The sequence below is a fragment of the Adiantum capillus-veneris genome, chromosome 11 (genome assembly GCF_014529385.1).
Source record: "Adiantum capillus-veneris isolate H3 chromosome 11, ASM1452938v2, whole genome shotgun sequence".
Classification (NCBI taxonomy): domain Eukaryota; kingdom Viridiplantae; phylum Streptophyta; class Polypodiopsida; order Polypodiales; family Pteridaceae; genus Adiantum; species Adiantum capillus-veneris.
Genome location: NC_140941.1, coordinates 94,795,326 through 94,820,896, shown reverse-complemented (window position 1 = coordinate 94,820,896; position 25,571 = coordinate 94,795,326). Strand labels below are relative to the sequence as shown.

General features: G+C 43.5%; 1 protein-coding gene across 1 annotated transcript in view; it reads left to right on the top strand.

The window, feature by feature from the left end:
* Nucleotides 1–12,193: 12,193 nt before the first annotated feature.
* LOC147447675 (pentatricopeptide repeat-containing protein At1g03540-like) overlaps nucleotides 12,194–25,571 on the top strand; it is a 29,573-nt gene continuing 16,195 nt past the window's right edge. The window contains exons 1-3 of the mRNA XM_086523402.1: nucleotides 12,194–15,121; nucleotides 15,305–15,417; nucleotides 15,490–15,641. Of these exons, the coding sequence (XP_086379528.1) occupies nucleotides 12,385–14,967 (2,583 nt within the window). The 5' untranslated portion in view covers nucleotides 12,194–12,384 and the 3' untranslated portion in view covers nucleotides 14,968–15,121; nucleotides 15,305–15,417; nucleotides 15,490–15,641. The remainder of the gene's footprint in view (nucleotides 15,122–15,304; nucleotides 15,418–15,489; nucleotides 15,642–25,571) is intronic.

Below are 25,571 nucleotides of genomic sequence, written 5' to 3'. Positions count from 1 at the left end.
AGTGCTGGTCAATTTCCATGTTATGCCCACGGGTATTGGTGCTTTTCCTCTCATCCTTGGAAGACCATGGTTACAGGCAACCAAAGTTGTACAGGATTGGAGACATGGTACCATCACTCTCTACAATAGAAGGGTTGATAAGAAGAGGTTTGATATGGCTAGCAAGCAATCTTTGGACGCTGATTTTGATGAGAAAATTGATGAAGAAGAGTACTCAAGTGAAGAAGAAGACAATGGGGATGATGGCAGTGAAGTGGAAGATAACAGCGATAGCGATCTAGATGTTTCACTACAAGAGGTTGTGTGCTCTTGTGACGCTGTTAGCGACGAAAATACACTGGGTTTTTATAACCCCCGGCGTCGCTAAAACCGTCGCTATGAGCGTCGCTATATGCATCGCTATACGCGTCGCTATATAGCGACGCTCATAGCGACACATATAGCGACGTTTACACAGAAGACTATAGCGACGCTCATAGCGACGCTACAGAGCCATAAATAGCGACGCTTATAGCGACGCCCGAGAGAAATTTTTTTTGGTGGCAGGGCATTGAATGCCCTGCCACCCATCAACCATATTGTACTTGATTCACTTTTTAAAAAAAGTGCAAGGGTAGATAATAGACCCAAAATAGTCACCCACAAGACGCATTGTTTGCAAAATTGACAATTGTACACATCATAGGCAAAATGAATTGATTGGCAAATGTAATAATGACAATTGTACAACATCATAGGCATAAAGAATTGATTGGCAAAAGGAACTGCGGTGACAAATGTAATAATATACATGGTTCAAAAAGACGTATAAAATCCGTCTCATGATACATAAGCTATGAGAAACCCTAAACTAATGCTATCTAGCTACGGCTAAACTGACGTCGTCTAGTCAGACGTCTCATCGCGTCCAAGCGGCGTATCTGTCGGATTCTGCAAAAAAAGACAATAAGACAGCTTTCAGTAAGTATAAACATATAACGACATTTATAAAACAATACAAAAAATAAAAAACAGTAAACCCTAATACTAACCATGCCGCCGCGAGAACTGAGAATGTCCATCAGGGCGTTTAAGCCCTTCCTGCCTGTATACTCGCGCTCGTACGGTGTGGGATCACGTCCTGTCATCGACCACTGTCAAAACATACAAAGATTTCATTATGTTAGAACTAAAAAACTCATAAACCCTAAACTATCGAACATAAAGAGCAATGTGAAAACACTCACAAAATCGGCCTCAAATGATGCCCATCCACCGCTCCCCAAGTGGTGTGAGCTCCCTGCCTCTACTCGCGCTCTGGCTGCATCCTTTTGTTGCTTCCACTTGTCGGGATTCTCACGCGCTGCTTTCTTCGCATTCTTCCAATCTTCTTTGGACAGCCAATCTGGCCTGTTCCACCCATTCTTGATTGCTTTTTGCACTTCGGAATGCTTGTGTTTGCAGTATTCGCGCATTCGAATCTTCATCAGGTCTTCATTGAAGCGCTGATCCCGTGTTGGAACGGGAAACTCATCATGAAGTATGCTGATGACTCTGTTTTTTAAATCACTTGGTACTTCACTCCATTTGTTTAGTATGTAGTGTCTAAACAACTGAGAGCAAAGACTACGCATGCGCGAGATCACCTTCTTGCCGTCATCATCCATGATGATGCCGCCGCTGATGTCGACGGAGTAAGGCAAGCCCTCTGGCCGGTGACGCGTGAACCTGGGTGTCCCGACAGGGGTCTCTAGCGGCGTGTCGATGGGGGTACGGACGTCAGGTGTCTCCACCGGTGTCTGGGCCCCGAAGCGAGGAGCGTCGAGTGGGGTGGCTCCTGGCGGAGTAGGTAGAGGTGTGTAGCTTCTAGGAACAGTCAGCCGTGCAAAACCTGGCGTAGATGGCGATGCTGTGGCTGGTGTGGGGGCGGGCAAAGAAGGGGAGGGTAAAGAGCCTCGTCGAACACGAGGCGGTGTGGAAGCATTGGTGGCGGAATCCCCACAACAACCGCCACCGCCACCACTAGAGCGCCGGTGTCTAGACGAGTGTGAAGCTCGTCTCGTCGACGCCGAAGCTTCGGAGCGCGCCGAATGCTCCGAAAGAGAGGGAGATGCGGATGGAGTAGGAACGCGCGATGATGCGCCATAGCGATGACGCTCCACGTACCACTGTCTCTGCTGCGGTGACAAAGAAGAAAGAAACTCCTCATCATCCATACCTGCATTAAACACACGAATATTTAAACTTAATATTGAATGAATAGAGTAGACAATGACGCAAAGACCATTAAATACAATGACGTAATGACGCATATAAATACAATGACGCAATGAATTGAGTGATAGAAGAGGCAAGTCGAAAACTCAGAATTTTCAATCAAAAGATGTGAGCGCGAGTAGAAAAGAGCGTTATACACCATGGAAGGTACTTAAAGAGCCAGAGCTTTTACAACACGGAGCAAAATTGTTCAAATACAATATTTGTGGCTTTAAGAGATCTCTCTCTCATCCTCGCATAACTCAACATAACTTCCTATATCTATATAGAGCATTGTTGTGCGCTTTTCAATTGGTTGTGCAACCATCTTAAGCTCATGAAGGTTGGTAGGCTCTCCAGAACCGCTGGATAGTGCATCGGTGGTCGTCTTCCCCGTCTCCACTCGATTCGTGCCCTTTGTCGCTCTTGCTTTGCATCCTCATATTGTGAAATCCACTTTTGCATCACTGGATTGTGAAGCATGCAAAATCGGTTGATTTTAGCCTCTAGATCTTCTGTCATCTTCTTCTCAACACCGAGATTGCACATGACAATCCCAGATATGCGCTCATCATCTATGGTTCGCCATAGCGTGTCCCGGGATTTATCAAATCCGTCTAGCCACTCTCCAATGTACACTAGGGACTCTGATACCAACCAACCTTCTGCCATGCTACCCTCCGGACGTGCCTTTTGACGCACATATCCCTTAAGCGTTTTCATGAAACGCTCTAAGAAGAACATCCATCTGGAATGAACTGTGCCAGCTATTTCCACCTCATCAACTATGTGAACAAGAAGATGCACCTGAATGGTTAGCATTGTAGTAGGAAAATGTTTCTCAAACATGCACACAAGCTCCGCAGCATTTAGTTTGGTGAATGGTATGGAGTCTACGTTGATCTCCTTTTGTGAGATCCATTGCACCAGCTTTGCAAGTTTGTAGATTGTGTTACGGATGTCGAGAGACAAACATCCCTCAATGGCAACCGGTAAAATAAACTGTAAAGTATGTGCAGCAATGATATTAAAGTCCACATTTTATGCAATGATATTAAAGTCCACTATGAACGTACCTGACACATTTTATGCCAATCGTGTGACTTCAAACCGGTAAGCTTTCCTTCTTTAGTAAAACACGTTCGGAGCGAGTGCATTACGCCAGTGGGGGTCCGCAAAGATCGAATGGTCTCTTTTACTTTGCGTTCTTGGGCTCTTGTGAAAATCCATGGTGCTTTAGGGAGTTTTATCGATCCATCAGACGCTGTTTGCGGCCAATATTGCTCCATACGATCCACATTTCTAAGGTCAACTCTGGCTCCCAAAGTATCTTTCTTGCCGGTCAAATGGTCCCATAGTAGATTACTCACATTCTTGAATATGTGCATTGGATCGAGCAAGTGATTGATCATGAGTCGGGGCCAGTATGGTAACTCGTACCATAGAGATAGTCTCTTCATCCCTGGAGGCAATCCGTCATCGCACATCTCCTTCTGCTCTAACCATGCTTGTGCAGACATCCTTGGTGGCTCTCTTCCCAAAAAGCCGTCGCGTAACACATGATTCTCTGGAAGATACGCTTGATGACCTTCGTAGATTTGCTTCTTCAGTGAGGGTGCCCTACGTGCATTCAGTCTAGATCCACATGTGACACATGCTCTGTATCCGCTTGTTTGAAGCCGTGCATGTATACACATGATAATAGATCAACTATGGGAAAAAACAAGATTTGCAGTGTCTGAGTGAGGAGTGTCAATAGATCACCTGAGCATTCTGTTAGCCCGGGATAGTCATGCATGGTCCACATTAGAATGCCTCTGATCAAAGCATTCCGTCGTCCTGTGTGTCGGCTCATATCCACCACCTCTATGCCAATCCGCAATTGTTGTAGCTCTTCCAATAGTGGACGAAGATACACATCCATATTCCCCACTTTATATCGCCCTGGCACAATCAAGCTTAGCCATAGGTGCCCCTTCTTCGTAGTCAACCACGGGGGAATGTTGTAGTTGACGATGACAACGGGCCATACACTGTAAGATGTTGATCTTTGACCAAATGGATTTACGCCATCCATAGCCAGGCCTAAGCGCAAATTTCGAGCTTCCCTGGCAAAATCCGACCATGTTCCATCTATATGTTTCCACGCTACGCAATCTGCAGGAATTCGTAGCACACCATCCGAAGATTTATTCTCCTCATGCCATGATGCTAGGGCAGCCATGGACTTACATTCGAAGAAATTCTTGATGCGAGGAAGCAGAGGGAAATGTCGCAAAACCTTTTGTGGAATTTTTGTCCCGTGGAGATCTACTCGATATCTTTCGGAATCACATTTCGGACACTTCTCCATGTCTATGTATTCCCCTCTGAAAAGAATGCAGTCATTAGGACAAGAGTGGATAGAATTGTAATCCATCCCCAAGTTTCGCAAAATCTTTCTTGCTTCATCTCGGGAATCTGGCATCACATTGTCAGCTGGTAGTATGTGCTCTCTCAGCAATCTACACAACATAAAAATATGATACAGTCGTGTAAAAATCTATCAGATCATTATACATTTAGAGTTCTATTAAAGTAAACTAATTGTAATAGATCACTTGAAAAGCGCTGTGACGCTAGTGTCACTCCATCCAAACTTTGCCTGCATGTTGAGAAGAACTAGGAGTGCTTTCAATCTAGACATACGTGCTCCATTATACAATGGCGTATCGGCTTCACTTTTCATATCATCATAGATAAGCCTTTCTGAATCCATGATCGTCTCGATCATTTCATCAATCTCGGGCTCAAACATTGCCTCGTTGGGAATGTGCTCTGCATGATCATCCCCCGAGCTGTCAGAGGCTACATCTTGTGGCCTCACATATGCTGCTTGACCAAAGCGCCTGCGAACACGTCTATTGGGTTGCAAGATTGCTGCTTGTTGGCCAGTGTCAGAGTCCGACGAGTTATAATTGGCAATAACTCGATCTATGATAGATGGATCGAACTCGCCAAATTCGCGAACGTGCTGCAAAGAAACACGTCTTGTCCGTCGCACAGCATGCTTGCATTGATTACAAAGACATAAGACCCTCGTTGAGAGATAGGTGTTTCGGTTGGACGGTCCCACATCCTCGTCGCTACTCACAATGAGGATAAAAAACTTATAACCTGGACAACAAATTTAATATTCTATTGGCATTCTTCGTCTTATCTCTCTCTCTCTCTCTCTCTCTCTCTCTCTCTCTCTCTCTCTCTCTCTCTCTCTCTTTACCTCACATTCTCTAGTCATGTCCAATCCCCGCACACCTCGGTCTAGAGGTGCACGGAGATCAGAACCACCGGGTTATAATCTCGTCTTTATTGGTCAAAACCTATATTTGTGGGTACAAGAAATCTACACACCCACGTCTACATGATACTGCATGTAGTGGACAAAACCCCTTTGCCTCTTCTCTAGCTGTAGCACTTCACTTCATCTTAACATCTTTTCACAGTAGATCTTTTCACTGTTCGTCTAACTCTAAACCCTAAACCGTAAGTAATTCTTGCGTGGACTCGATCTAACGTAAATAAGCGTAAATCTAAATAAACGTAAATCTAACTAAAAATAAAGCTAAATCTAATTTAACGTAAGTCTAATGACTAGAGGTTGTCTAGATGGTCATTGTGTCGGGGATGTAGTGACTCTTGCCGCCTGAAGATCCACCTTCTTCCCTATCTTCTGAAGACATTTCACCAGTACTTTTGGATCGACGGAGCCCACCATGAGTGAAGGCAGCAATACCCTATATTCCATTGAGGGCTTTCTTCACCCGCTTCATGCAGGCATCGCAGTCTATGGAGACCTAAATCTAATCTAATATAACGTAAATCTAAATCTAGCTTAAATAAACGTAAATCTAGTTAAAAATAAACCTAAATCTAATTTAATGTAAGTCTACATATAACTTAATCTTTAACGTCTTTTAAGATAGTTTCCTACGACGTTATAACTCTCTTCTTCTTATGTGTGTGCGCGTGTGTGGATGTGTGTGCCAATAAAAAGAGATAAATGGTATAACCTTTCTATCACCCATGCCAAGTATGATAGATTGATTATGCCATTTCCCTCTTGAATAATAGGTCTTGAGTTCAACTCCTCGTCGGCTAGATCTTTAGGTCTTTTAATTTTAATTAGTTTCCTACGACGTTAAATTAGTTTCTCTCTCTTTCTCTCTCAATGTGTGTGCGTTTTTTTGGATCGTATGCATGTTTTCTCTCTCTTTTCCTCTCTCAATGTGTGCGTTTTTTGTTTATGCATGTTCTCTCTCTCTTTTCCTCTCTCAATGCGTGTGTTTTTTTGTTTATGCATGCTCTCTCTCTCTCTCTTTTTCTCTCTCAATGTGTGTGTGCATTCTTTGTTTATGTATGTGTGTGTGCGTTTTTGTTTTTGTTTGTACTCTCTCTCTCTCTCTCTCTCTCTCTCTCTCTCAAAAACACTATGTGTGTGTGTGTATGTGTGTGTGTGAGAGAGAGAGAGAGAGGGAGAGAGAAAGAGGGGAAGGGAACATGAGAATGAGGAGAGGGAAGGAGCATACCTGGCTCTCCTTCCTCTCCTCGTGTGTGTGTGTGTGTGGAGAAGAAAAAGAGAGAGAGAGAGAGAGAGAGAGAGAGAGAGAGAGAGAAAGAGTGAGGGAGAGCGTTACTTGCTCCTTGCTTGAGGGCGCCGAAAAACTCAGATCTGAGATCTGAGTTTTTGGGCGCGCTCGGTTATTTTTTTACCCCAGCCGGCGTCGCTATGAGCGTCGCAAATTTCTTTGTAAATTTGCGACGCTCATAGCGACGCCGAGATTTATTTTTTTGAGCGTCGCTGTGTGAGCGTCGCTAATATGAAGAGCCTCTTGTAGTGTTTCCTCCTTGTTTCTTGAAGAAGAGCATGATGAGAAACAAAGATTTCTTGGCCATATGGAGAATGAGGATATCTCTGGTCCTTATGAGAAAATTGAAGAGCTGATGCAACTCAAAGTTCAACCTAATGTCAAACAGGAGCTGATACAAGGTACGCTGTCTCCAGACTTGACTAGTCATGAGAAGGGTGAGTACCTACATATGATACAACAATTTCCCCATTTATTAATCACTTCTTATGAGGAAATTAGAGGCTTTAAGGGAGAGGAAATTCACATTCCAATCAAGGAAGGATCTCAGCCCGTACGCCAAAAGCTAAGAAGAATGGGACATGTACAACTTAATGCTGTAAAGGAAGAGGTAGACAAGCTTCTTGAAGCAGGTTTCATATGTCCTCTGAGTACTGCAGAATGGGTGAGTCTTGTTGTTGTCACACCCAGGAAGGATGGAAAGTGGAGGATATGTGTTGGATTTAAGCCTCTAAACACAGCCATGAAGAGGGATCCATACCCCCTTCCTTTCATAGATGACATACTTGATTCTATTGCAGGGCACGAGAGGTATAGTGTATGTGATGGATTCTCTGGATATTTTCACCTCACCTTGGCTTTAGAAGATCGGAAGAAGACCACAATATTTATCACACCATGGGGATGCTTTTGTTATTGTGTGCTTCCTTTTGGTCTTATGAATGGCTGTGCGTGGTATCAAAAGCGCGTAAATAAGGTATTCTCTCCCTTTCTTGGCAAGTTTGTGAAGGATCTTATTGATGACTTTTGTGTTTATAGCTCTAGAAAGGATCATTGTGTAAAGCTTGGGATGGCATTGAAGCAATGTGATGAAAGTGGAGGTCAAATCAACCCAAAGAAATGTCATCTTGTTCAACCAAGAGTGAAGTTTTTGGGGCATATGATCTGAGAGAATGGGATTGAATCGGATCGTGACAAAGTGAAGGCTTTGGTGCTCCTCCCATCACCTAAAGATACAAAGCGACTTTCTAATTTCATTCAAAAGGTGAAGTATATGGCAAGGTTCATTCCTTTGTCCTCTCAACTTCTTTATCCTCTACAACAAGTAGCAAGGTTGGATCCTCTACAATGGACAAATGAATGTGAAGAGGTTTTTAAAGGTATCAAAGAGGTTTTTGGTTCTCTTCCTGCTATGCAAGCTCCTAATTGGGATAAGGAGTTTTATGTGAACCCATCAGTAGGTGAGGATGCTATTGGAGCTATACTTCTTCAAAGAGGTAACAATTCCCACTACATGAAGCCTATCTATTGTGTTAGCAGGGTGAAGCTGAAGGTGAAAAGAGGCTATACTGAGGTGGAGCTCATCATGGTGAGTGTGATTTATGCATGTAGAAGGTTTAGACACTACCTTCTCCCTAAACCATTCACATTCCTCACTAGCTACACTCTTCTACCTCAATTGGTGAATAGCCCTACTTTGTCAAAGAGGCTCATAAAGTGGATTGTGGAGCTACAACAATTCCAATTCTCTTTTCTTGTTCAGGAGAGTACAAGGGTTACATTGGCTGATTTGCTTACTTATAAGGAAAGCCCTCTTCTTCTTAAGGAGGATGCAGTTAAGAAGCAACACATGGAAGCTCCTGACATGGACAATGCCTATCTATTGTTTTTTGATGGCTCTTACAGGAAAGCACATCGTGAAGCTTCGGAGGGTGTTGTAATTTATGATCCTCAAGGTGCTTTGGTAACTAAAAGGAGCTTGAAGATTACAACACAAAGCAACAATGAAGATGAGTATGCTACGTTGGAGAAAGGTCTCAACCTTTGCTATTGAGCTTGGCATCCGTCGTGTGAGGGTAAGAGGTGATGCTCTTTTGGTGGTAAAGCAAGTACTTGGGGTGTGGCAAAGTAAGAATCCAAAGCTGAAAAATATGTGTTTTCAAGTGAAGAATCTGCTTAAGCATTTTGAAGCTTGGAGTTCAAGGCATGTGGACCGGTCTCAAAATGAAGAAGCACATGGTGCATCGCAAGCTTCAATTGGGCAATTGTATGTGATAAGGGCTGATTCTCCTCTTTATTTGGGAAGGAAATCTTTAGAGAGGGAGGAAGAGTTTCTACAAACATGTATGCTTCCATCAGAGTTGGAGAAGTCAAAAAAGTATGCCTTCCTACGTCGTGCCAAAAGGTATGTGCTACTTAGTGATGCCAAGGGGGTTGATCTTGTGATGAGAAAAGTTCCTTGGAAAGAGAAAATTTACAAAATTTTAGAGGATAATCATGAGGGTTCTTGTGGTGGTCACTTTACTTCAAAGATCACTTTGCATAAAGTCTTGCAGGAAGGTTATGTGTGGCCAAGCGTTCAACGTGATGTTCATCATTTGTGCAAGTATTGTAAAGAGTGTCAAAGCATGGAAAATAGGGTTCTCAAATCAGAAATTAGAGGCACCATTGTGGCTTATGATGTGTTTGAGAAGTGGCGTATTGATGCAATAGGTCCTCTACCTATGATAGCTAGAGGCAAATGCTACATACTTACTGCTGTTGACTATCTATCCAGGTGGGCCGAAGCCAAAGTTGTTAAGCACATCACGAGTAAAGATATCTCCTTATTTATATATGAAGATATTTGTTGCAAATTTGGCATGCCATTGGAGCTACTTTCTGACAAGGGTCCAGGTTTCAGGGGAGAGTTGGTGGATTATCTATGTGAGAAGCTTCATGTGCATCACAAGTTTTCCATATTATCCCGAATGTAATGGCATGAATGAAAGGTTTAATGGAGAGCTCATAAGGATGCTTACAAAGATGACAAGAAACAATGTGAAGACTTGGGATTTAGAGCTACCTTGTGCTCTATGGGCTTACAGGACTGCCATCAAATTAGGTACTTGTTTCTCTCCCTTCCATCTAGTATTTGGCAAAGAGGCTTTACTTCCTATTGAGGTGGAGATACCAGCTTTGAAGATGATGCTAAAGCTTGAAGAAGGGCCCAATGATGCATTTGAGGAAAGGCTTCTATATTTGCAATGTGTACAGTTGGATAGGTCGTTGGCTTTTGAGCATTATGAGCAGGTCTCGAAGAAGAATCAAGGAAAGGCAAATGAGAAGGTGAAGGACAAGGACATCAAGAAGGGTGACATGGTGCTTCGTTACAATAGTAAGCTTGATAGCACTTTTCAAAAGAAATTTCAAATCAAGTGGCAAGGTCCTTTCTTGGTCTTAAACAGGTTTCCAAATGGCACATATCAGCTTGCTGACTTGGATGGTACTCCACATAAAGCACGTGTGAATGGCTACAGGTTGAAGAAGTATATTGCAAGGTTGATGACTGTGATTGAGGATGAGCCTTCTCTTGAAGAATTTTCTGATCATATGCCTAATGATGAATATGAAGTGGAGATTCCCTCACGTGGTTTAGAGGATCTCTTTTGTGCTGCTGATCATGAATGATCTAGCAGGCTGGGGTGTGGCAAACTATGTTGGGCGCATTTCTGACACCCCGTTTTTTGTAAATTTGTACATACGGACATGATGCCCGATGTCAAAAGGGTGTGTGGGATTTCTTTTTGTGGGTTTTTTAGCTTGATTTAGCAAGCATATGTACATGCACTGCAAGTCGCTAGTTTAGTGACAGTTGTCGGGCTACTGTAAGTGCCCGTGAGTGAGTTTTTTGAAGTGAGACTTGTATATAACAAAAACTCATGTACAAACTTAGAAAAGTTCAGCCAAAGATCAGGATTTTGCAGGTTTGAGCTCGTTGTGCCTCCTTGATGGTTTCTGTTGCATTTTTTGCCCTCGCCTTGCCTACTCTACACGTAGTCGTACCAGGACAGCTCCCTGTTTGCATCAATTTTGCATGTAGCTGCGTGTAGATTCAAATTTGGTCATCTTCAGCTTTCTCGCCAGTCATTTTTCAAGCTTTCTCTCAAGCGTTAAAGTGCCCCAATTGGAGTTGTGCTCTTCAGGTTACGACTAGTTCTCTGCAGGGTTATGGCTATGGCAGCCTAGTGGAAAATTGTGTGTAAACAGATTTGGAGGGCATGCATCTATGAATTGTGGAGTTGATGTTGAAGTTGTGGGTTTGTGTCATTCAATTGTGAAAGGAGAGTCTCTTGTCTTCATATGAATTGGTCGGCGTGTGCTGTAAATCCGTGCTTTGACAGGGTTTTGCTCCTATGTGACATAGTCTCTTGGGTGGGTGACGGACAGTAAATTCCCAAGGGGATTGTTCTTGTTGGACTTGTGGTGTTACAAAAGGATTTTCCAAAGCTTTTTGTGTTCTTGTAGTTCTCTTTCAACACTCTTGGGTGACATCGCTATAGAGGTGTTTCAGTTTGCTTGTTTCCCAACAACGTGTTTCAAGAAATGATGCACTCCATCCCAAAGACTTTAAATAGATTTCATATTTAAGGCCCCTCTTTACAATTTAGTCTATGAGTGGCGTCTATCACTTCTTACATGACCCTTTAGCTAGTTCAGACTGCCCATGCGTGTGCACCTTTTGTTGTGCTGGACCAATCAGGTCGCATGCCCTTTGTGAAGCCATTCAGACTGCGTAGCTTGCACGCTCTCGCAATCCAAGCTGGCTAGCTGACTGGTGCCCAGTTGCATGCAATTGTGTTCCGGCCTGGTCATCCCACCCATAGGAGAAACAAGCCTGCAATAGCCAATGAGCACTCCAAAAAGTCTGTTTGTCCAGCAAAAAGTGCAACCAGTCCAGAGCTTGAGTATGAACCACCTTCTTGGACGTGAAGAGCAGTGCGTGGTTCTTGAGTGGAAAAGCGTTTGCCTTTGCTTGTGCAGTCAGAAAGGAGCCTAAGGCCGGGTTCACAATAGGCGGCGGCGGCAGAAAATGTTAGCCCGTGGCCAGTGAATCATAGCCCTGCTTGGCATGCCTTTTCATTTTGCAGGTCTTTTCTGAAAATTAAACAAATTCATTCTTTTGTCTTCTTGCGTTGCTTCCACCCATTCCCTAATGTTCACACTGGGCAGCCATTCTCTCTTCCACCCTCCCCACTATGCATGTGAACCCGGCCTAGATGCAATTGTTTCACATCAATTATGAAGGCTTCTGGAGCCCATAATAAATGTGCACATTCAGTGTGCGTGTGCACAGGCCCTAACAAGCCATGGGCGCTCGGTTTAGCGCAAATGCAGTGCTTCAGTTCTGCATTAAAATGGATTTTCGTGGCATGCCTGCCGAGTGCTTCTTCGTCCGCTGCTGTTTGTGTCTTTGATCACCACCTCGAGCGGCTATCCTGCTTCGTTAAGAGGAGGAAGCCTATGTTTCTATACATGGTCTGGTATGCACAACGTCAAGGTGCGGGGGTCCCTGCGACCCCCGGCTCCTCTGCGAGCTCTTGTTGTAACCCATTTCATCTTCTCACTGCAAGCTGCTCTCCCCAAACCCAGTGTGCGCCTTTTTGCTTCCATCTCACAAGGAAGGAAGCGATCTCTGAAGAAAGACTTCTCCTTTGTGGCCTCTTCTCCTCGTCGAACTTCAGAAGACTCCTCCTCTTTGAGATGCACCCTAGCTCGCCTTGACGACCCTGAATTTGTCGTGGACTTCTCCACATATACTTCTTTGCTGAAGTACTGCAGAAAAGCAGAAGCTTTGTATGATGGGGAGCGTGTTCATCGCCATATTGTCAAGAACAATCTCCAGCATGATCTGTATCTGGTGAGTCTCCTTGTCCTCATGTACACTGACTGTGGGGTCATGGATGAAGCTCATGATGTGTTTGTGGGCTTGATCACCCGGGATGAGTTTGTCTTCACTGTTATCCTGCGTACCTATGCTCGGCTTGAATCGTCCTACCTTGCATTTCAAACCTTTGAACAGATGCTTCAAGAAGGGCTTATCCCCAATAAAAGAGTGTACATCAGCATCTTCACTGCTTGTGCTAAACAGCTTGCAGTTTTACAAGGCAAGCGAATGCATGCTTCTCTTTTAGGGACAACATTTTGTGCAGATATTGCCACCAACACAGCTTTGGTGACAATGTATAACAGGTGCAATAATCCAGATTATGCAAAATGGATATTTGAGAACATGGAAGAATTGGATGCAGTCACATGGAATGTGATGATAGCATCGTGTTTGGAGCAAAGCCAAGGAAGATATGCCCTTGAGCTCTTCAATGCGATGCAGCAGCAAGGCGTGATGCTAAGCAAGGTTACTGTGATTCACGTGCTTGATGCATGTGGCAGTGAGCTAGCATTGTCAAGAGGTCTACAGCTCCATTGCAGTATTATGGGTAGCGAGATTGAGCCCGACATTATGGTTCAGACCTCTCTGATCAACATGTATGGCAGCTGTGGAAAAATCAACTATGCAGAGAGGATATTTGACAAAGTGGAAAGCAAAGACGAGGTTGTTTGGAGTGCCATGATAGCAGTGTATTCTCAGTGTGCCCAAGTAAGCAGTGCTATACATCTGTTTGAACGAATGCTGCAGGAAGGTATGGTGTCAAACATGTACGCATTGTCAAGTATCCTTTCTGGATGTGCCGGGCAGCTGGTGATTGCAAAGGGTAAGCAGATGCATGCTCGTATGTCCTATAGTGGGTTTACTTTGGATGGAGCTCTAGGAAATGCTCTCATCAATTTCTATGGAAAGACTAGCTGTTTGAATGATGCATGGAAGGCCTTCCACAAAATGGGTGAGCCAAACATGGTGTCCTGGAATGCTATCATTGCAGCTTGCGCTGAGCATAGGCATGTGGAAGGTGCATACCAAGTCTTTTGTCAACTTCTTCAGGAAGCTATGCTAGCCGATAGAGCCTCTTTTTTAAGTGTCCTGTCAGCCTGTGCAAATCAAGAATGTCTATCTGAGGGGAAGAGGTTACATGCCTGCATAACAGCAAGTGGATTTCATGCAGACCTTAATGTTGATAATGCGCTTGTAAACATGTATGGCAAGTGTGGACAATTGACCTTTATGCAGACTATTTTTGAAGGTATGCCTGCAAAAAATTTAATCACTTGGAATACCTTGCTTGGTGTTTACGCACAGCATGGGAGAGACAAAGAAGCTCTTGAGCTTTTTGAAGAGATGCAAGAAGCAGGGATAGCTCCAGACAAGTTAACTTTTACAAGCATTCTTTCTGTGTGCGCGAATCAGGGTGCCTTAGCGGAGGGAAAGCGGCTACATGAAGTTTTTGAGAGCAGGGGTTTTCAACTAGACCAGGTTGTGGGAAGTGCCCTTGTGAGTTTATATGGTAAGTGTGGTAGCCTTAGAGAGGCAAAGGAGGTTTTTGATGCAATTCCTGAATGTGATGTAGTTATATGGAATGCTTTAATTACAGCTCTCTCACAGAATGGCCAGGGTGAGGAAGTCCTGGAATTTTTCAATTGTATGCAGCAGCGTAAGATCAAACCTACGGGGGTCACTTTTATCAGTGTCCTCTCTGCATGTAGCCACGTAGGTCTTATTGATGAGGCTTGCCATCACTTTCATGCTATGCAGATGGTTTATAACATTGACCCTGTTGTAGACCATTACAACTGTATGATTGATCTTCTTGGGAGAGCTGGGCGTTTAGAAGATGCTGAACAAGTACTTCATACTATGTCGGCCGAGCCTACTGAGGCTTCCTTGATGACTCTGCTTGGAGCTTGTAGGAATGAGCTTGATGATCTAAGAGGACAACGTCTTGCAGAGAAGGTGTTCAAGCTAGATCCTGAAAGCCCGTGTCCTTATGTGATGCTTTCAAATATTTATGCTTTAGTAGGAAGGAGAAGTGATGCCTTGACTGTGATGAAGTCAATGCGAGACAAACAGTTAAGTTTTGAGCCTGATGAGGACATGAGTGTGTTTTTTGGCCTAGAAGAGAACGTAGTCTTTCATGATCAGGTATATTTAGAGCAGGGTGCATGTGTGGCATGATGACAATATGGTTGATGTATTATATAGTGATATGTGGAGAGAGGGAAAGTGAACACAGATTGAGTTTTTGGATGGGCATATTGGAGGCTTCATTTAGATGCTGACCACATGGAGATCTCATTGATTGATGACGCCAACAACTATAAGGGGAAAGGTACTCTTAGAACCTTTTTGTATTTTTATCAATTTAATAAAGGCAGGAATATAGTGAAGCAAAAGCTTTGTACAATAGTTTATCGTTTAGGGCATATTCAAACTGTGGTAGCTCTTATTTCAACATAAAAAGGAAGACAATCTAACCCTGTAGCTTCTAGTAACTTAGCAAAATCTATTGCAGGCCATTAAATTCTAGAAGGCATAGACTTCTAGAAGCTGCAGTCAAAGAGCTTGGAAACGCCTTCTGTCAAGAAAGAGGAATGTTGTCAATGCTTCTTGAGCTGTGAACTAAAGGTACACAGTGCCTGCTGCTTTTTGCATCATAGGGGTTGAGAGCAATGCATCTGATCTCATTGTTTATTGCAGTGTTTTTTGGATGGATTTGAGGGGAGCATGCTTGTGCATGAAGAAGAGTTCTACCAAGCATTGTCAAAACTTGATTACTCCTTCCAAGTTCCGTCAGCTGTTTCAAAATAAGATTATGCAAGCCGATCTTTACAATTACATTCCTGCAAAAGGTAGGTTTCAAAGGCGACATGGTTTGCCTTCCTCGAGGCTCATCACAGCACTGATGGTAAACAGTGAATTTCCTTCACATTCAAAGATAAATCATCAGGATTTTTCTAATTTTAGGTAGAAGATGTTTGGTAGTCTCAAAGAAGAGCTTGCATTTATGTGCTGGGTAATTTTATGTGGTCCTATTCCAATATTTCAAGGTAAAACCAGTGAGCCTTAGTTTTTCTTAGGTATGGGGAGACTTCTGTGTATCATTTTGTGTGTATCCAGATGTAGTTTTTTCTTCAGTTATTTTGAGCCCTACTGGATTTGTGCTTTTGAATTCTTTTCTTTAGTGTTATTGAGAAGTTTACGCAGGGTTTAAAAGCTTTAGGATTATGGCTTGTTAACTATGTCAGGAGATAGTGGTCAAAGACAGGAGGGAGCAAACAAAAATGGTAGGGGTTTGAGCAAACAAAAAAAGCTTTTGCTAGTGCCAATGCACTAAATACATGGTAGGACCAGCGAATTATTGTTAGGGGGCCTTTCGTAATAAAAAAAGCCCTTGGGTATTGCTGTTGCTACACTTTTACTGTGCGACAATCAAAGTTGCATTGCTATCGCGAAAAATCCAGTGTTTCATGCTTGGACCAAGCATATGGAGGTTCATTACCACTATGTTTGAGAGCGGGTTTTGGCGGGAGATCTTTCATAGGAGTACTGCCCTACAATGGACAATGCAACGGACATCTTCACAAAGGCTATTTCTCAAGGGATTTTGTCATCACACCTTCGGCTTCTACGCGTCGTTTTAGCAGCAGATGCTGAGAGGGGATGTTGAGTTTCATCCCCGGTTGCTTCATGGTTTCTGGCATTCTTGTATGGCTAGTAGTTGTTTTGGGCAAGCCACCCATTGCATTGCATATAGATTGCATGGCGGGAACCTTCTAGGTGGCTACATCTAATCGGGCTTCCAATTTTTACCCGTTTTTAGATTTTTCCCACATTTGTATTTTGCGGGGCAATTCCTACACCTACGCTCTATATCTATGTAGAGTGGGTGGCTTATCACTACGGTTTTTGAGTCAGCAAAGTTTATTATTTATTCTCTCTCTCTCTCTCTCTCTCTCTTTTTGCAAAAGAAGGAGGGCTTGATACCCTTTTGTATTATGTAATCAGATTACAGGCCTGAAGGCATGACATCAGCCCGAAGGCACACAGAATAGAACGGAGCTGATAGTGAAAAAACCCCTGGGTTATTCAACAACCACATACCATTGGGGAAAAATACCAGTGATACAAAGTTACAAAATATGGGTGATACGACAAAAACTAGGAGTAGGGGAGTAGGGGAAGAAGGAAGTAGAGAGCTGAAGCAAAACCATGCCACCCAGTCTTCGACAAGGAAGCCATGAACTCCACCAAAGAATCTCCAATAGCCAGCTCCAGGGCTCCAAGCCTGTAGACAACAGAGCATCCGAGTAGAATAAGCACCACCTCCGCCAAAGACTTTGCATCAAAATTCCGGGAGAGAGATAGCCTCGCAGCCATCCCTGACAAGAATCTTCAGGGCTATGACTCTCTGCAACCTGCATAAGCAAAAACATGGGGTGGAGTAAGCTGAAGAAGAGGCTGTAGGTTCAAACACCAACCCTCCATGGTGACCACAAACGCTGAACACCTTAACCAATTGATCAAAAACTGGGGAATTAAACAGGAAAACAGGCAAGAACAGACATCATGCAACCATCCAGGCACACACACCACCACAAGCAAACATGCAAACACATGCAGAAACATGCAAGCCAAGCAGACAAAACAAAGAGCACGCACAAACAGAAAACACAAGCAGGCGAAACAAGCAGCAAGCCGACAAAAAAGCAATTGAAAGAAGAAACCTGCGTAAGAAAGGAAAAGAGAGAGAACGCGCAGGTCAGAGAGCAACCTGAAAGGAGGGTAGGGTTAGGGTAGAGAAGGGTGGGAGAGAACCAGCAGATCGGGACTGCGTGCAGGCTGTGGCAAGGGGAACAAGATAAGTGCGCAGGGCGTCTGCCAAAAGAAGGGTGTGCGCAAGAGGGTAAATGTAACAAACTGCTGACGTGTCAAAGCCTAAAGAATGGAGCCAACTTACAGATGACGTGGCTGCCCGAGAGCAGAAACCCTAACCCTAATTTTTGCCAAAAAACCCTAACTGCTGAAACCCTAATTTTGGAAACCCTAACCCTAAAACCTGCAAACCCTAATTCTAGAAACCCTAAGAAGAACAAGTAACAGAAGAAGAAGTCCTACCAACTTATGGGGACCCCACCCGATGGGGTCCCAAGTGACATAAAGGCTTAAAAAATAAAGCAGAACACGCTCAAAAGACTTATGATGATGTGGCACCTGTACAAACGTTCCGGAATTCGTGGCGGATTTTTAGGGAAATCCCGAAATTTTAGGAAAGTGATATTTTGGGGTCAGCTTTTCATATTTGATGCTTTTAGGCTTTGGGCCTTTAAATATGAGCCTTGGGGACCCTCTTTGACACTTTTTAGCGCACAGATTGCAGAGCAGGTGCTCCCCGGCTGTTGTACTTTGCGAATCAGCAGTAATATAAAGAAATACCGAAAGGGGCACCAAGGTTTGGGGCCAATACTCTCTGGGGTGGAATTCAGCCACTCCGTGTCGCATGTCGTCTCTCTCTCTCTCTCTCTCTCTCTCTCTCAGTTCAGTTGTTATTGAAGTGCTAAAAGTGTGTTCAATCTGTTCTTTTCTATTGGCACGTGGTGTCCGTCTTGTGACAGTGGTATCAAAGCATCAGGCGTGTGCTTTTTTGAAAGCATACCGGTCCTATAAAAGAGCAGACAAAGCTATTGGAATTTTATTTGAGGTATCTTCGCCGTCCAACCCGGACTTTTTAGGCACTCCCACCCTTACTTCATCGCGCATCGGGCGCGCTCCTGTCTTCATCGCTCATGTCTTACAGGGCATAAGCCAATTAAGATCACTTGCATGAGAAGGATCCAGATTTGTTTCAAGTCACTGTTTTTTTTCTCAGAAGCAGTGCCATGCAAATGTCGATGTCTACAGCTACCAAGCACCATACTCCAAGTACTTGGCAAGCTTTCAAGAAAAAATTTGCCCGAAGTTATATGGTTTCTGACATCTTCCTTCGGAGTGCAACTTCTAGTAAAGTGGGATATCCTGAAATGCTTGCCATGGAAACCCTAGCAGATTATAGCTTGAAATTTCTAGACATCTCTCAGCAAGTCTCTTGTTGATAACCTCGGAGGTTTAGTGCGATTGCTATCTTGGGACTACCATCGCCGCCAAAGCAACACTCTTGTCCAAGAGCTGGCGGACCATGCTGTGCTCGGCTACGACCTCATGGAAGGAACCTAACCCTAATTTTTGGTGCAGGTTTCAAGATGAAAAGTCAGTCGACTTTTCGAGCTCGACTAATGTCGAGATTGCTTTTTAAGTTTGAGTTCTGTTTGATCTTGTTTGGTGATCCTGTTTAGAATTTGTTTGAAATGGATGGTATCTATTTTGAACCTGTTTTGGTGCCGATTTGAATTGTTTGACTCTGGTTTGATACTGGTTTCAATGATTGGTGATTTTACTCCCGGGTGGAGAAGTGAGAAATACTGTTTTGGTATCGTTTTAACCTCGGAATGACGCAGGCCGATGCCTGGGGAGCGTTTCGTTGTATGTTTGAAAACCTCGGAACGACGCAGGCCGATGCCTGGGGAGCGTTCCGTTGTATGCTAGAAAACTTCTGAACGACGCAGGCCGATGCCTGGGGAGTGTTTGGTTGTATGCTTGAACCTCCAAGCAACGCAGACTGCGGTCTGGGGAGTGTTTGGTTGTACAGTCTTCTGAGCTCATGGCCCGGACCTTTTTAGGTTATTTGCTGGGGGAGTGAGGAGGTAGTCGTTGAGTAGCTTCATACCGCAGACCGTTTGTCTCGGGGGAGTGCTCAGCGGCGTTGTTTGTTGTGTCTTGTAACATGCATATATAAGCATTTGTGTTGCATTGTGATGTGCCAATTACTGAATATTCCTAATTGGATGAGATTGCCTGGGTATGTAATTCTAGTGCATCGAGACACCCGTGGAAGATCAGTACAGTCTGGGTGTGATAGCTAATTTTACTACGCCGGAATATCGAGAGTTCCGATTTGGACGAAAGGAGAAGTTAACTCCTTGATCAAAAGAGCAGAAAGGAGAAGCTAACTCCTTGATCAAAACAGCCGAAAGGAGAAGCTAACTCCTTGATCAAAAGAGCAGAAAGAGAAGCTAACTCCTTAATAAAAAGAGCAAATTGATTGTCCCTCGGAATGACCCTCGGAAATTTTTGAGCTAACTTGAGTTGTTTTGCAGATATACTGTAATCGCGGACGATTACTCTCTTTCAAGAAGGGGAGTTGTAACAAACTGCCGACGTGTCAAAGCCTAAAGAATGGAGCCAACTTACAGATGACGTGGCTACCCGAGAGCAGAAACCCTAACCCTAATTTCTACCAAAAAAACCTAACTGCTGAAACCCTAATTTTGGAAACCCTAACCCTAAAACCTGCAAACCCTAATTCTAGAAACCCTAAGAAGAACAAGTAAAAGAAGAAGTCCTACCAACTTATGGGGTCCCAAGTGACATAAAGAGGGTTTCAGCAATTAGGGTTTCTGGCAGAAATTAGGGTTAGGGTTTTTCTGCACTCGGGCAACCACGTCATCACTCTGTGACACTCCCTCTGTTGCTTGTTCTTCTTAGGGTTTAGGCCCCTCGGCCGGTAGCTCGGTTCTTTAGTAGATCGACACGTCAGCAATTTGTCACAGACACCAAACTTTTGACGTTGAGGAATTTGATTGCTAGTAGCGGATTCCTTGGTTTCTAGTCACTCTTTCCTTTCCATCTCTCGGTCCATCTTTCGGTTTGTCTTACTAGCATAGCCACTGGGTGGGGTCTGGTTATACCAGGTTCACTGGCTATGAAGATTGGTTCTCCATGTGAGGATTAGTGGTGCGAATCTTATATTTAAGACTTAAAACTTCATACTTAAGATCAAACTGAGACTCGAGACTGAATGTGTGTTTGATTGATTGAATGAATGCTTGAAAACTGAGTACAATAGGCTCCTTATATAGAAGACGAAGAGACACAAATGAAAAGACACGTCTCATGGTGAAGAGACGCGACTTTAGACGTAAAGACATATCCTTTCGGCGAAGAGCTGCAACCATTGGACGAAGAGTCTCAACCATAAAGCGAAGGGGTGTGACCAGTCTTCGTCGGAGTGTGGCTTTTGGCGAAGAGCCACATCTCTTGAGCGAAGTGTCGTGACCATCCAAGCGTAGGGGTTCTCATTGGCATGGCACTTCGTGTATCTGCAACTAGGAGTAGATGTAATATTGTAACATAGTCACAATCGTGACAATCCTCCCATTTAAAATGAGAGCCTCGGTTAAAGAAATGACTTTTGATGTTGATCAGTCTTTGAGTTATCTGAAACATTTGCCTTGAACCTTTGCTTCTTGCGAAACCTTTTTGCTATGACTGCTAAATCCCATGTCATTGCATTATTGAAAGACTTTTTAGAGGAATCTGGCATAATCAGATTGCAACAAGAGATCGATCTTCAAAATTCTTCATGTGACATAAACTTATAGTTCAAAATCTTTTAATAACTATGAAATATTTGGTGAAGAGGAAATCTTCTCAAGGCACTCTTTCGATGGGGTGGGTAACTTCAACTTTAGTAATTACTGGAGAGGATTGGCGAAGAGGCACGTCTCTTGAGTGAAGGGTCGTGACTCGTGACCATCCAAGCGTAGGGGTTCTCCTTGGCATGGCACTTCGTGTATCTGCAACTAGGAGTAGATGTAATACTGTAATATAGTCACAATTGTGACATTCCCTCCCATTTAAAATGAGAGCCTCGGTTAAAGAAACGACTTTTGATGTTGATAGAACTCTGGAAAAGTATTGAATCTTCGAAAATCTTCAGTCTTTGAGTTATCTGAAACCTTTGCCTTGAACCTTTACTTCTTGCGAAGCCTTTATGCTTTGACTGCTAAATCCCATGTCATTGCATTATTCAAAGACTTTTTAGAGGAATCTGGCATAATCAGGTTGACTGCAACAAGAGATTGATCTTCAAAATCCTTCATGTGATATAAACTTTTGGTTCAAAATCTTCCAATAACTATAAAATATTTGGTGAAGAGGAAATCTTCTTAAGGCACTCTTCCGATTGGGTAACTTCAACTTTAGTAATTACTGGAGAGGATTTTGGCTTGAGAGTATAATCATCGTCCAATAATGAATCCCAAAATTCTTCAAAAGCGTCTTCAGAAACTATCACTTCACGACTTGCAATTGGCGTATCATCATCCAACAAAGAATCAAAGAAAGCATGATCGTCTTCAGACTCCGAATCTGTAACTATGTCCTTATCTTTGTCTGGTAACGAAGTATCACTTGGAAAAACTTCCTGCTTGAAACCGTCTTTGTCTTTCTCAATTGATTCAGGAGAAGTTAATGAATTCAAAAATTCATCAATTATAATTTCTGCATCCGTATCGGAAATCTTATTCTCTTCATAATCCACTGTATCATGCTGTTTGACTTGTACACGTGAGGCTTGAATCACTCGTTCCGCATGATAAAGCCCGTGTAAAATCAATTCACGTCCATCTTTGAACAAATTGATAGTATGTCCTTGAAAGCGAATTGCTAGATCATATTGAAATAACCAATGCTGACCAAGAATCATGTCGTAGTAAGATAAAGGCATAACTTTGAAATCCAGTTGATCTGCATAATTTTGAATACCGAATTGCAATTGTCGAACTGTCTCATCACAAGTTAAAATTGATCCATCTGCTAATTCCACATCATATAAGTGAGATGTCTTTTGAGTTGGTAAGCAAAGCTGTTGAACTAAGCTGTTGAACTATCTGAGTGCTGACGAAATTATCAGAGCAACCGCTCTCCACCAAAATGTTGATGGAGCGACCATTGAGAGTTCCAAGAAGACTCAAAACTTGCTTTGAAAGAGGCTCCAAAACTGAAGAATTGCACTGAGCATCCTTCATAAGAATAGTCGTATCGTCTGAGGCATGAATTGTATTGACCACAGATTTTCCTTTTATCTTGAGCAGAATTTGGTTGTTCAACATTTGATGATGTTTCCGTTTTCAAATTAGACGGATTTGGTCTCTATGGACATTGATACCATCTATGGTCACCGTCGCAAATTGTACATAATCCTTCCTTCTTTGAAGTAGAAGAAGCATTTGACGAAGAGCCTTGCTGAGTATTGGAATGCTGATCTTGAGAAAAATCACGTCCTTTACCACGATCAAGTGGAGCATTTGAAGATCTGCTTTGAGATTGTCGATCTTGAGAATAGAACCTTGAAGTTGAATAAGGTGCTGTGGCTTGTTGTTTGAACTGAGATTGTTGCTGTTGACTTTGGCTATAGCTTTCTCTGCGATCGCGCTGTGAAAAGCGAGTGCTATTTGAAGATCTTTCACAAGGGAGAAAATTCCGTGTAGGGCGCCGATTATCGCCAAGACGTTCTACATAGGCAATGGCTTCATCCAGGGTGGCAGGGTTGTATTTGTGCACATCGTCCTTCAGTTTGGGTACGAGTCCGTCAATAAAGCTGTGTAGTTTATCAGAGGGACTAAGGGTCTCTATCTCTAGAGTTAGCCTTTGGAACTCTGTGATGTACGCGGCCAAGGAACCTGTTTGGCTCAGGGGGCGAAGAGAGGACCGGGCATGAAAATCCCCATTGGCAGGTTTGAACGCCTTGCGAATAGCACGCCGGAATTTATCCCAAGAAGGTGTATGTTTACCATCAGCAACTCGTGGTTGCCACCAAAGAAATGCTGTGTTCGTGAGCAGAGAACTAGCAGGTGCGACTTTTTTACTCTTGACCAAATCTGTGTTTGATAAGTAAACCTCCATTTTGAACAACCATTGGTCTAGCACGCGCTTTTCGCGGCGACCATTATACGGTTCCGGCAGTTTAACATCAAGCTTCTTCTTCTGTGCAGCATCAAAAATTTTATAAAGTAATTGAAGTTTGCGATTGTCTACCTCATCAATTGGATCTGGTTCGTTTGGTTCGTCCACTGAAGCTTCGGAAAGTGTGGAAGATGCTGTATGTGTAGTCCGAGAAGTAGCAGGACGACTTTGAGAAGTGTTTTGCGTCTGCATCTGATCCAAGCGAGTGTGAAGTGATGTGAGACTTGTGGAAAGTGTGGGCATCTGCTCCGTGATAAGAGTAAGGGAATCGTCAGATTGACCACCTCTGTTCTGAGAATTTGGCATGGTTACGCCTCAAAGGAAACTCTCGAACAGGTGCAGGTTTTGGGTTGGGTGCTCTGAGAGCGAAAAGTCCTTCTGGAATAAGTTTGCACTATGGAGTTTGGGGAATCGGGAATATTATATCGTCCGGCTTTGACAAATCGGGAATTATGACCACTTCGGGGTTTTTTTGGGAGAACAGTGTTCGGAATCCCATCTACATACGAGAGAAATGGGACCGGAATATGGAAGTCATCGCCGGCTATGATGGCAAAAAGTCTTGCGCGCGCAAAGTGCATACAAGGCTAGCGCAGCAGAGTGGGGGAGAGGGTGACGTTGGCTGTAAACGAATGCTTGAATTCATGTTAATCTGGTGGGTTTTCTCTTTGTTCTTTTAAGTTAGTTTATTTGGGGGTTTTAATTGATCAAATAAGTGAGTTCACATGGGATTTAAAATAAAGGGTTCTTTGGCCGGTAATTAGAGACAACGGACAACTTAAAAAATTAAGTCTCAAGCCTAAAGTCCAGCCAACGTCTAAATTCCCAGCGTAAAATAATTCAGCCAACGTTATGTAACTCTACAGCGCAAACAGATTCCGTGCGCTGCCGCTTAGGAGAGAGAACGCCTTGCCAGCCACTAAGGGGTGCGAGTGCAGAGGTGTAATTCATCCCAGCAAACCGGCCAACCCTAAATTCAGCAATCAGCCCAGCGTTTCCAGAATTCAGCCCTTCGGGTTGTGTGGGGAAGGGTGCCGCGAAGGGGCACATCGCCTTGGGAAAAGGTGCGAGCAAGGGAGAGGTGGGTGGCCCTCTGCCAAGTCAGTGCCCTTTCGCATGAAAGGGTGCACGAAGTTCTCCGGGTATGCTGCGCACACACATCTTTGTTCTGTCTTTTAGATATGGATTTGAACAAGAAAAAGTCAAGTTATCTCATGCTCGTATGCACATGTGTACCACCTTTCTTCTGCTTCCATACAACTCTGGGAAGGGGGTAGAGTGTAGCGGTGAGGGTGAAAGGCTCACAACCTTTTGGTCCCGGGAAAAAAAATTGCTCTGATACCACTGTGAGGATTACTGGTGCTAATCCTATAATTAAGACTTAAAACTTCATACTTAAGATCAAACCGAGACTCAAGAGACTGGATGTGTGTTTGATTGATTGAATGAATGCTTGAAAATTAAGTACAATAGGGTCCTTATATAGGAGACGAAGAGACACAAATGAAAAGACACGTCTCATGGTGAAGAGACGCGACTTTAGACGTAAAGACATCCTTTCAACGAAGAGCTGCAACCATTGGACGCTTTGAGATTTTAGGGTACGGACGGACGAATTGACAATATTTTGTGGAATGACTTTATGGACTGTGTGCACTGAATTGGAAATTTCCTTGACTGAACTGAAAACATGTACTCTTTCATGTGTGTTTGTGTTAAAGGCATGTAGAGAAAGATGAAATGTACATTTTGTTTGATGAATGATTTGAACTTAGTGCATCTTGACATCTGTTAGAGATCTGTGAGATCTGAATGTGATGGCCAAGTACTCAGTGTATTTCGACATCTCTTAAAGATCGGTGAGATCTGGATGTGATGCCTAATTGAATGAAATTCTAGTGCATCAAGAGTTCCGGAAGGATGAGATGGCTAGACTGAAT